This window comes from Benincasa hispida, chromosome 6 (genome assembly GCF_009727055.1).
Source record: "Benincasa hispida cultivar B227 chromosome 6, ASM972705v1, whole genome shotgun sequence".
Classification (NCBI taxonomy): Eukaryota; Viridiplantae; Streptophyta; class Magnoliopsida; order Cucurbitales; family Cucurbitaceae; genus Benincasa; species Benincasa hispida.
This window is the reverse complement of record NC_052354.1, coordinates 1,094,533-1,107,076: the sequence shown is the minus strand read 5'-3', so window position 1 is coordinate 1,107,076 and position 12,544 is coordinate 1,094,533. Positions and strand designations below refer to the sequence as shown.

At 31.3% G+C, this 12,544-nt stretch overlaps 1 protein-coding gene and 1 long non-coding RNA gene across 2 annotated transcripts; both read right to left on the bottom strand.

Moving 5' to 3' along the window:
• Positions 1-223: 223 nt before the first annotated feature.
• On the bottom strand, positions 224-677 carry LOC120080515 (late embryogenesis abundant protein 7-like). Its single transcript, XM_039035196.1, has 2 exons — positions 555-677; positions 224-361 (listed from the first exon to the last, which is right to left on the bottom strand). The coding sequence occupies exons 1-2, from the start codon at positions 609-611 to the stop codon at positions 224-226; spliced, it is 195 nt and encodes a 64-aa protein (XP_038891124.1). The 5' UTR covers positions 612-677.
• Positions 678-9,541: 8,864 nt separating this feature from the next.
• Positions 9,542-12,198, bottom strand: LOC120080413. The gene is made up of 4 exons (XR_005482506.1): positions 12,078-12,198; positions 11,484-11,553; positions 11,333-11,402; positions 9,542-10,499 (listed from the first exon to the last, which is right to left on the bottom strand). It is a non-coding gene; the product is annotated as an uncharacterized LOC120080413 (long non-coding RNA).
• Positions 12,199-12,544: the final 346 nt, after the last annotated feature.

Here is a 12,544-nt window from a genome sequence, read left to right as displayed (position 1 = left end):
ATTATTAGACAGGATGTTAAATTTTTACCCCATGCCAACTAGCCATAATTCATATCCTTGTAGGAAGAAAAAGCTCATGAGCCATATGAGAGCTTTTCTTTTCAAGGCTCTTACGCAATACTAGCTTTCTTTAGGGAGGTGGAAAATTAAAATATAAGCAAAATCAAAATTGAAGAGAGCCATTGAAAAAAAAAAACCCCAAAATTATCAAATAGGGGTAGCTTTATTTATTAATTGCATCCTTGACAGCATCAGCTGCTCCTTGTACTTTGGCCTTCATTTGTTGTCCTACTTCTTGCACTGATTCCTTAGCTGATTGAGCTGCATCACCGGCCTTATCCATCATATTGCTCAATTTCTCCTACATAAGGGCACAAATTAAAAAAATACGTTAAATCAGACATCTCCCAATAGTATAGCCATAAAAGTAATTTGAAGTGACAATAAAGATGCGGTACAACTAAGTGACAATAATCGAGAAATAACACAAAACATAAAATTATTGAATGAAATTATTAAATTATACTAATGTTACTAAATTCATAGATGTAAACCTGAGCTTGACCCTTGGCTTCTCCTGCATGGTAGCTCATCTTTTGTGAGTTATCCATATTGTTTGGTGAAGAATTTCAAAAACACACAAAGAGCTTATAACTTCTGATGAATAGGTGATTATAGTTTTCGGAATTTGTTGATTTTGAAACTCAAACTTGTTCTAATTTAAATAGTAGTTATGATTGAATCATTACTTGACACGTGTAATGACACGTGGTAGTTTGTGATTTGTTAACTTGTCATATGATGTTTGGAATCATGTTCTATATTGGGGCCAATTGACCAGGTTTAATCATTGAGCAATGTTACAAAATTCACCACAAAAGTTGGTTCCTTATTTTAGGGCATTTCTCATGCCAATACTGTATACCATCCATAAATGGAAAGCCATCTTAAAAATGATAAAATTGAAAAATTATTTTTTTAAAAAAAATTATTATTTTCAAGGAATTACATCAAAATTATTTCAACAAATATAAATAATATTTTGATGTCTTTTGACTCATATCAATTACTCTTAGGATTTTTTTTTTTTTTAAAGTAGATAACCAGAATTTTTGTATGCCCATAATTATAAATGTAAGACATTCTTAACTAGTCATATTTGTTTTGTAAGAATACTTTTTAAAATAACTAGAAATATATAGACAAATGTATTTGATTTATAAGATTTGTATTTGAGAATGTCATAAATTTACATAATATTTTAATAATTTCCTTTACAATTATTCATTAATTTATTATTAGTTTAATATAATTTTAAATTATTAACATATTTGTGTTTTATTAATTTTAATTTCTTTTTACATTAATATATTTTATTATTTATTTGTTATTATTCTCAACAAAATAATATATATCAACCTAAGTTTTCATAAGACAAATATTGGTTCAAATTTAAATTGGAATATCTTCCTAGAAAAACAATAACAATTACAATATAACCCAAGAGAATTATAAATAAATAAATAAATAAAGAAGATATATCTATGCAAAACAAAAGGATAAAAAAAAAAAAAAAAAAAAAAAAAGCAAAATGGAGATGCCCTTAACATAAGAATCCAGAAAACTCGATCCATGTTTCAGGAGAGCATCCAAAACTTTCAAGATACCCTCTATAAGGGCAATCTTAATTAGGATGCCTAGAAATCTCTAGATGTTAGGGCATCTTATATTACTGAAAAATAAATGTAGCAATCCAGATGTCCACTCTATGAGAATTTTGCTTCAAAAAAACGCTATAATAGGTATTTTATAGCGTTTTATGCAAAGTCGTGACAACCCATACTATTAAAAGTGTGAGACTTTTGATAGCGTTTTTAAAATGCTATAAAAAAAATCTATTCTTTTAATAGGATTTAGTAACATGCTATGAAATACTTGACTTTTGATAGCATTTTGCAAACCACATTTGATATTTGTAATATGTAATATAGCATTTTGAAAAAGCTGCAGAAATGCTTTTATAGCCAAAATTTGAGGTTATTGTTAATTTATTATAACATTTATTTGCGGTTATATCTATTTGTTTAATGAAAGATATCATAAGCCTTCAACTGTTCAAAAAAATTCTTTCCATAGCTTTTATAAACTGTTATAGTTGTTTAAGGAATTTTTTATAGCTTCTCAATTATGTTCACGTTGCTAGTATTGTGTTTGATACCTTCCTATACATTAAAAGTGAAAAAATATTTATAATTCACATACTCAAAATGTGTATATCTAAAAAAACATTCATACAAGATTCATATTGTCAAAAAGAAAATATATTAATATCATACATTTGGAGATGAACAAAACATAAACTTTATAACTTACAAAACATTGATATAAAAAATCCAATTAACTCCAAGTTAGTTGTGTTTGTTGTCTAGACGTTGCATGCATTAGTAATTCTTTAGCACCTACAAAAAGTCATTAAGTAATAAAATGTTAAGTAAAATTATTGAAATAAAGAATAAAAATAATAAATAGATATACATACAAATTAAAACTTTATAGTTTCAATTGCATGTTGGATGTGTGTCTTTCGATGATAGAAAAAAATAAAGATGAAAAAAACAAAGAACCTACTAATATCCATAAACAAAAACCATACAGTAAATTCCAATCAATTTCAAATGCATAATATTTATTTAACAAATCATGAATATAGTCACGAAGATAACTCTACTAAACTTTTCCACCCTCAACAATATATAGAATCCTTGAAGATATTTTTAACCAAATACACCTATTCTACAATCAAAACATTTTTTCTCATCAGATTTCGCTTTCAAAATCGAACTAATTCATGGAATGTTTCCTGCTTCATTTAACACATGATTTTTTAGATTTTTGAAAGACTTGTGCTCAAGCTCGATAGGTAAGAAAACGTAGGAACCATAGGAGAAAAATCTCTCAATCAATAGGAGTGTGGATCTTCTGAGATTTGGAGAAGGATATAAGGGGCCCTGAGTTCTACAATCAAAACATCATAAAAATGACATAAAGTCAAGATTTTAGTGTGAAACCCGAATTTCTATTTTTCCTATTTAAGCAGGTGATTAAGGGATTAACTAGGAGAAAGTTAAATCCTATGTTGAAGAAAAAGAAAATTTCTAAGTGTTGAATAGATTTTCCTTGAGTAGCTTTGAGTTAAGCTTAAATCCCTGAAAATTGAATAAGTGTTGGACTAGGTATTGCTATATGAGTAGCTTTGAGTTAAGCTTAATACACAACCTTGAAAATTGACTAAGTGTTGGACTAGGCATTGCTATGTGAGTAGCTTTGAGTTAAGCTTAAATCCCTGAAAATTGACTAAGTGTTGGACTAGGCATTGCTATGCATTGGCCACAAGATCTTGGAAAGAGTACTTGGGCAAAGGGAAAATTTGGAAATTGGGCTAAGTATAGAATGTTGTATGGGATGCATTGGAAGGAGGGAAATTTGAAAATTTGACTAAGTATAGAATGTTGTGTGAGATGCGGTGGAAGGAGGGAAAATTTGAAAATTTGGCTAAGTATGGAAAGTTGTGTTGATGCGTTGGAAGGGACCAAAGTGTTGGAAGAAGTTGTGTTGATACATTGGAATGGACCAATGCATTGGAAGAAGTTGTGTTGATGCGTTGGAAGGGTTGTTGGTGACGGCATGTGGCTAAAGGAAGGAAAATGGAAGTGATGCGTTGAACATCCAAGAGTTTGTGGACGCATATGAAGGATGAACTCATGGTGGATGTCATCCGGACATGTGGCTTGTTAGGAAGAATTCTTAAGCCTTAAGTAAAAGAGGTGGCAGCATAAGAAGACATACAAAGTTAAGGGTCATGTGTTGGTGAAAAGAGAATAAGACACATTGGGTTGTGCTGATGCAAAGATTGCGTTGATGGTATAAGGAAGAGACACTTGGTCATGCGGCCAAGTAGAAGGTGTCGGCCATGGAGCAATCTTGGACGCCTATAAATAGGACCAAAGACTTCATTCTTCAGATCACAACTCAAAATACATTTAAGAAGAGTAGGAAAGTTGAGGAAACCTTACGTTAGAGCAAAATCCATGCGTTGGACATAGAAGTTCAAAGAGGACGCATTGGACAGTGAAGTCTAGAAAGTAGCATCAACTTGGAACGAGGAGTTCTCCCAGAATACTTGTGCGTTTGATGTGATTCTAAAGCCATATGAAAGCTAAAAGAGTCTATTTTTCATGGTAGTGCTTTCAGAGAAGAAGCTCCAAGGAATCGGGTTGGAGAATTAGGAAAAGACAAAAGGGTCGAGCTTTCGGGTAAGTTGGACTAGTCTTAATTTTTTGATGAATCCGAACAAACCACGAGAAGTTATGAGCTAAGATTTTATGGTAAGATTTCTGAGACATTTTAGAACATGTTTGAAGAAGGAAGTATCTTAAAATAAGGTTGGAACTATGAGTAATCTAAGCTGATATTTGAATCTGGAATTTAGGATTCAAAAGGGAAACCAAGGAAACCTAAGAAACTTCAGAAAGGAAAGTTCCTAACCAACCAAGGTGAGTGGTTATTGTGTGTTGTATTGTTGATATGAATTCTATATATAGGTAAATATATATAGGGGATAATGTTAAATTGGCATGTTCAGGGATATGTGTTTATCTGATTACTATGCTGGTTAAGATATTGCTTGTATGTATGTGTTGGAAACTGGAATTGTACCCGAGATATATAGTTAGCATGCTTGAAAAGGTACTTGACGGGAAAATATAGTCAGCATCGGTCGGCGGGAAATTATAGTCGGTGACGACCGGCGGGAAATATAGTCAAGTTACTTAAGCTTAGCTAGCGGAAAAATAGTCGATGTGCACATTAGCGGGATAATAGGGTACAGGAAAAGTTTCCACAGGAATTGTTGTTGTCTTAGTATACGTTGAAAATATTGGGGATGTTTATATTATGTGATAACCAGCGATCAAGCTGGGGTTAGTTGTTTTAACCAGCGGTCGAGCTGGGGATTGTCCAGCGGTTAGGCTGGAAAATAATAATGAACTTGTGGTAATGTTCTTGTTGACTATGCATTGCTTTCCCAAAAATATATTTCTATTGACAAAGTTATTTGTTTATCTAAAGGCACCACTCACTGGGCTTTATAGCTCATGTTTTCCATGTTTTATGTTTTATCCCCCTCCCCTAGGTAGTGGAAAGTAGGAGTTTCAGGGTGCTGCTAAGGTCAAGATCTGCCACACGCCACAGTTACACTTTCGGAGGGTTTTACAATTGTTGTTGTAAACTTTGTTGTTAAGTCTTTGAGTTGTATAAACGTTACATTGTTGTAATATAAGATGGGCCTACTTAATCAATTGGTTGTTGAATTTATTCATTGGTATCAGAGTTATTTCTGCAAGAGTTATTAGGCAGTAAGTATCAATCAAAGGGTTGATAACTGCTGTCAGTCACGCCCTTTCCCAGGCGCGAAGGGTGGTTTGGGGCGGGGTGTGACATTTAGTTTCCATTCTCTCAACATTCAAGTAAGCTAAAAAAAATAAACATGAAGACTCAAAAACAGAGTTGAAATATAAATAACACTAATACATTTACTCATAACGTACCCAGACCTTTTTAAGATCTACAAATGACCATCTCCATTAGCAGAAACTTGAAGTCCAAAATTCAGAATGAAGAGCAAAATTTTACACAGAAACATAAATTTGTGAATTAACATATATATCATAAGTAAAATATTGCAAGGCACACTCCAACGTTCTATGTTGTTCAATCTAATAGTATGAAAACAATACTCACAATATAATTAGTATGAAAACAATACTCACAATATAATCTTTTCGATTCAAGCATCCAACTGTTGGTAAAAAGAAAGTTTGCAATTAAATACAAAATAAATAACTCGTAAGTAAAAAAATTCTGCCATTAGACAGTAGAAAAGTCTAGCCCATGCATTTATCCTACGCATTAGAAAGAAATTGGTGAATTATGAACATCAACACAATGACATTGTGTGTTTACTAAATGCATTTGGATTCTTTTTTCCTTCGTTTTATCATAAGAGAAATTGACAAGGATGGACTCACATCGAAAGGATTTTCCACACGTATAATTCGTGTGTGCTCTTTATTTTTAGTCTTCCAGAATTTTGTGGTTTATTGTTGTCCATTGTTGGTCGATTGCTTGGTGATTATTTGATGATTTATTTGTGGTGTTTTGGAGAACAATTATTTGGTTGATTGTTTTGAAGGAGATCCTGGTTGTTGTTATATTGTTCGGATCCTATCATAATATTGGCTCACTTTCTGCACTTAAAATTGTTGTTGTATAAAAGCATTCAAATATCTTAATTTCTCATTTAAATTAAAAACAGAGAAATTAAAAGACACAAAATTCCAGTACATAAGTCTACTTATCCTTATTTAGGCCTTGTATTGTAACCATTTTGTTTTTTGTTTTTATTTTTGAAAATTAAGTCTATGAACATTACTTCCACCTCCAAATTTCTCCTTTTGTTATCTACTTTTTACTGATGGTTTAAAAAGCCAAGTCAATTTTTTGAACTAAAAAAGTAGCTTTCATAAGGTTGTTTTTGTTTTTGAAATTTAGCTAAAAATTCAACCATTTACTTAAGAAATATGTAAATTATGGTATGAAATATGGATGATGTAGGTTTAATTTTCAAAAACAAAATGGATACCAAATGAGATTTTAATCGTTTGCCTTATGAATTTGGAGGCTCAATTATTGGAGGCAAAAGCATTTTACCCAACACATTTTATCAATTACTTTTTGTTTTTGTTTTTCTTTTTGTTAAAACAATGCAAAATCAACTCAAATAAATAATACTATTATCCAACTAACATTTAAAACTTGAATAAAAAGGAAAATATAAGATATGATTCACTTGGTATAGTCCTTACGAAGAAGTATCAGTAAGCAACAATATGTAAATAAATATAACAAGGAAAGGAGAAATTGGAGTGATTACAAAAGACGTTTTCATACGAACAATGCAAACATTCGCATCATTGAGATTAATGAGGTTCGGACTCTCTAACCTGAAGACGTATCAAATATGAGCAAAACAGTAGAGTTGCTCCTTGCTTGAACGAAGAAGAAAAAAGCGCAACCTAAGTTGATAAATGCTATTAAAAGAAAAAAGCCAAATGTAACACGCAGGCTCTAGTTTTCACTTTCTGCTTCTTTTTTTTTTTCCGATTTTTTAATAGCTCTTTTATGAAAAGCTATACATAAACGCTACTAAAAGATATATTTGTAGTAGTGCTAGTGTATGTTTTAGAGTGATTTAATTTTGAAATGGTTAAAATCAATTTTACATATTTAAATATATTATGAAATATGTCTTTATTCAGTCAAATCAGTTTACTAACGAGATTTTCATCCCATCAAAATTGATTTTGAATTATTAAAAAAAACCTTCCGATGTAATTTTGAACTTGAAAAATGTTGTTTCAATTTTTTCAAAATCACTCCCAATAGTTAAACTTTTTTTTTTCTTTTTTGAAACCGAGTGTACTACGTGATTGTTCTTCCAAGTTTTGGCAAAATAATAGGTGTACAAGCTTCCTCCATTCCCATGTATTTTTCTTGATAATGATAGAAGTTTTATCTTATATTCGCTCTAAAAAAATGTATATGTTATACATATTTTGTTCTACTTAATTAAAGCATGACCTATTCTTTTCATTTTGCTGCTTTAAATTGACATTTAACCATTACTTGATTTACTTGTATGTATTGCAAGAATTTTCCATTATATGTCCTTTAACTTACCATAGAGCTCTTATATAGCTGAAGGAGTTATCATATCGATACTTTCTTTCATATTTTAACGATTTTATGAATTTGATTTTGAGATAAAAATTAGATTTATAACCATTTTTATTATATTGTAAAATGAAATCTAGGTAATTTCCATCTAAAAAACTTATAATCTTTAAAAACTTAAAATGAGCGTTAGATGATGATAAAGTTATCACATCTCAGAAAACTTATCTTAAGAGCAACTCTAATTCAATGAAAAATTGAAAGTTTATAGTAAAAATTGGTAAAACTTCACAATTTTACGATAAAATTGAATTCTTTCTTTTTTCTTTTTTTAAACTGGATTGCACATATGCATGTTTACCTAATCATATATTTGATGATTTGTTGATAAGATATTAGTGATATAATTTTATTTTATTTTATTTATTTTTTTTTTTTTTTACAATATGAATGGAAAACCTAACCTTTGATCTTGAAGTTGATAATACATATCTTATCTTGATAATTGTAAAAAGTAATTAACCCATAAAACATTAAAGGTTTAACATCTAACATAAAATATATAGCCAAGATAAGTGTATGATAATCTTAGGAATATATAATAAAAATAATGAGAAAGAACCATAACATCAAATATAGAGCTAGATCAAAACACCACAAAGAGAGACGAATCAAGAATCTCCCCTGCTCTCTCTTATGGCAAAAGGGGAAATTAAAGAAACAACTCATTAACAAAAAAAATCATAAAGAAGGGAAAAACTTGTGCATTATATTATTATTGAAATGAAATGGTAATTCATTTGTTTAATCCGGTAGCATCTTTGATAGCCTCTACTGCTATTTGAGCATTCGTTATCATCTGTTGGCATATCTCTTGGATTATCTCTTTTGCCGATTGAGTTGCTTTGCTTGCTTTTTTCATTAAATTGTTCGTTCTCTAATTGCAAACTTGCTCTCCAGCCTAGCCCTTTAGCTTCTCTAGCATGGTAGTTCATCTTCAAAACTATTTGGCATTATCTTTTATTCACTTTTTGAGAATATTACAAAATGGATTGATAAGAGGGAAATCAAATAGTGAATTTGGATGATCAAGTTGATGAAAAGTTGGGTGATTATGTTGTTCTTATGTAGTGGTTTGGGATTGTGTAAATTTTTTTTTAGAACCACAAGGGGGAGAATTTTATGTGTGTTTAGTTGCTAAATTTAGGGACAAGTTTTTTAATTGATTCAACCTTCACTATTTTCCGTTATAAATTATCAGAAGCGATTTTGGCTTTGTAATTACTACTACAAAAACAGTGTTTTTTTTACGGTTTTTAAATGTCAAGAATCACTTTTTTTTATATTTTAAAAAACATCAAGGAAGCCAGTGTCAAGAATGTCGATTTTCTTGACATTTTAAAAGCATCAAGAAAAGTGACACTTGACATTTAAAAAACATTGAGAAACACTAGCACTTGACATTTTTGAAATGTTAGAATATGAGCATTCTTGATAAGGAAAAAAGGTCAAGAAATTTTTAACTTGACAATGAAAAAATGTCAATAAATGTGATTGTGATTTTTTTTTAAGAAAAAAACTACAATGTAGACTTTTTATCTATAATTGCTCTAGCATTTTGATCCAATAACCACATTTGGTATATATATGACATATATTCACCAATCAAATAAACAATACACACATTTTCAATCTTATATATCAATCAAATTTCCATCAATATCTCTTTATAAAAACGCCCCTTCTTTAATATTATCAATATTACAACCTCATAAAGTATTTCTAAGTTAAAAGAATATGGTCAACCCCATATGAACAATTTCAAAAGTATAAAAACTATCAACCGCCGTATGAACACATTTTCTATTGTACAATCAACAACCCATCCCCTCTAATAATAATTAAAAAAAAAAAAAATTACACCTATCAATCCCGTATGAAGTAATCCTAATCAGATCTCGCTCATTATGCTCCTCCCTCCACAAGAATAACGTAGCCCACCTTGAACTCGTCCCTTTGAGAACCTATATCTATGAAGCAATATACCAAAACTATAACTTGTAGATTGAAACAACTTAACGTGTAACGTTGATAAGTGTCAAAGTAGGTGTGACCCTCGAGGTTACAGAGTGTCAGTGGTGAGCTTGGCTCGATTATTTCCCTTTGATAAAATTTCACGAGCTCGATTGGTCGACTTAGAACCAAGGGGTTGACTTTTCCTTTTATATGGTGCAGACTCCTATGTAACATTCTGTTTTCTAGGACTTGGTTCCGTCCAATGGGCTTTAGACCTTGCCTAGGGCAACCCTTAATAAAGGATAATAATGAAACTTTTAAAAATTTATGAGTAATTTTGAAACAAAATACAAAATTCATGAATATTTTCTATATTTTAGCCTAAAATTAACCAAAAAGACAAGTTCAATGGTATAGAAAACATTAAACGAAGTACAAAGGCAAAACATTCGCTTAATCGTAAATTGCTAACAGGCACAATCAGACATATAATGATAAATAGATATACATATGTGTGTGTGTGACATGACTATACAGTATAATGCCAATATACACAAAACGCACATTATTTAGGCTACAAACCGATCTCCAGAGGGAGAATTTGATATTCTAGTGAAGCCTTGCTGCTCCTCATTCTCCAGAATGTAGCTTGTTATTACTGCTTTAGACAACCTCTAAAACGCCTGGTTGTTCTACCAAAGTACCAAAACGAAAAAGAAAGCACCATAAGCAACACTATCTTACAGTAATTCTGAAGATTTAGTCACATTCTAAGATGAATGTCAGCACACATATATCATTGACCCTCTTGAGAAATATTGATGCTATTGAGATTTACTAGGTGTAGGGACTAGACCAAAACATTGCAGCATAATGTGCTTGACTTATATACTAGATTTCAGCTATAATACCAAAATCTAAATCTCATAGCGTCATGGTGTTTAGTTTATACATTAAAAATGATTTGATGAAGATTGAAAGAATAGGAAGTTTGAAACTTAAATGTAAAAAACCAAGACAAAGCCCCAATGGCAACTTGAGCATAGCTCAGCTAGAACTAGTTAAAGCATTGCCTTCAATCAAAAAGCCAAAAGTTCAAATACCCCACCCTCACTCGTCCTTTGACTCAAAAACACAAAACAAAAGACAAAGCCACAAAGTTATTGATATTAGAACAAATGAAAGTTCTTCAAGCATCTAACCTACTTTAGAGGGCGAATCTCAAGTAATCACATTTATGATTAAAGATCATTCCCTTTTCATTTTAAATGAAAACAGCAAATTTCATCGAGAAAAAAATGAAAGAATGCAACGGCATACAAAAAAACCATGCCTACAAACGAAGGGGATCCAGGGAAAGAATGGCAACAATACAAGACAGTTCCTACTGAATAATTACAAAAGATTCTCAAAAAAATTGAAGCCCATAGAAAAATATGAAATCTAAGAAATCTAACAAGAGATCAAACATCGCTGAGATACCCCTCTATATTTCGTTCACTCTAAAGATTTTATTTAAAATCACCTGTGAGTTTAAATCATTATGGGTGCCCATGACATTAAGGCATCGCCCTTGGGGAAATTCTCGTATTAAACTGTGTCAAAACAAAAATAAATAAATAATATATTTAGCATTTAATTCTCCTATTCTTCATTTGAAAAGAATTAAAATCAACCTCAAGGGATTCCTGCGTGGTAAGGGCTTGAGTTGTTCCAAGATCCCATTATGGCCTTTGGTTCAAGCCCCTAAGCAGAAACAATAATTTTAAAACTCAAATTATCTCTTAGAACTCGTCTTGGGGTGGACAAGGTATTTTTGAAATGGACCATGAACATAAAGCAATACAACAGTCATCCAAAAATTTAATAAACAACAGCAAAAGGAAAAGGATAAACATAGACATAAGCAAAAACTTGACACGGCAAGCTTGCGATTGTAAGATCAGACAGTAACCAAGTAGGACTGCAAACATGTGAACGCATAAAGAGCAATCAAAATCCTGATCCAACTTCAAGAATCAAGCTTGAGATTGCAAGAACAAGCAACATAGTAGCTCAAGACGACAGGAAAAGCACAAACTACACCCTAACGTAACTAGAAAAGTACAGATCACAATAAGCTCTTCATACAATCAGGGTGATGGAACGAGAAACCAAATATTTATAACCCTAACTCAAGTGCATCAAGTCCACCAAATAGACGAGATAATACAGCAATTTCACAAATCGAAAACAAAATTGAAGCAGATGACGTTAAGAGCGGGACTTACTGGTAATCTCCGCAACCTGATCGGAAGTAAAACTTCGAACATATGAACGCATGAACATGTCCGGTCAAATTTGGCTATTTTTCCGTCAAAACCCTGTTGGTGTGAGGCGCACACGTTTTTCTTCTTTCCGTCAAATCGTAGCATTGCAACACTATTACGTATATTCTAATATTTTTGACGTTTTATTTCAAAAATATTTAAAATTACAAACGTGAAGAAAGGTAGTTTTTCTTGTTATTAATTTTTAAAGAAAAGTTTAAATCTTTCATTTGTTTCATAAAGTTTATAAAAATGACAGAATAATAATGCTGAGAAATTATTTTACACATAGAAAAGACACCTAATTGCCCTTTGAATTGTAAACTGAGTTCACTATTCTTTTTTAAGACGTTTCTATTTGAACTAACCAGAGGAATAGCCATTTATAAAATTTGACTTGAAAATATAGCAAACTGCTTTCTGGTTTT

What these genes read in the sequence shown, in the direction of transcription:
- LOC120080515 (XM_039035196.1), bottom strand. Translation starts at nt 611, where the DNA reads ATGGATAACTCACAAAAGATGAGCTACCATGCAGGAGAAGCCAAGGGT. An exon ending in AAGCCAAGGGTCAAGCTCAG is followed by an intron (nt 362 to 554) that starts GTTTACATCTAT and finishes GCCCTTATGTAG; the next exon opens with GAGAAATTGAGCAATATGAT.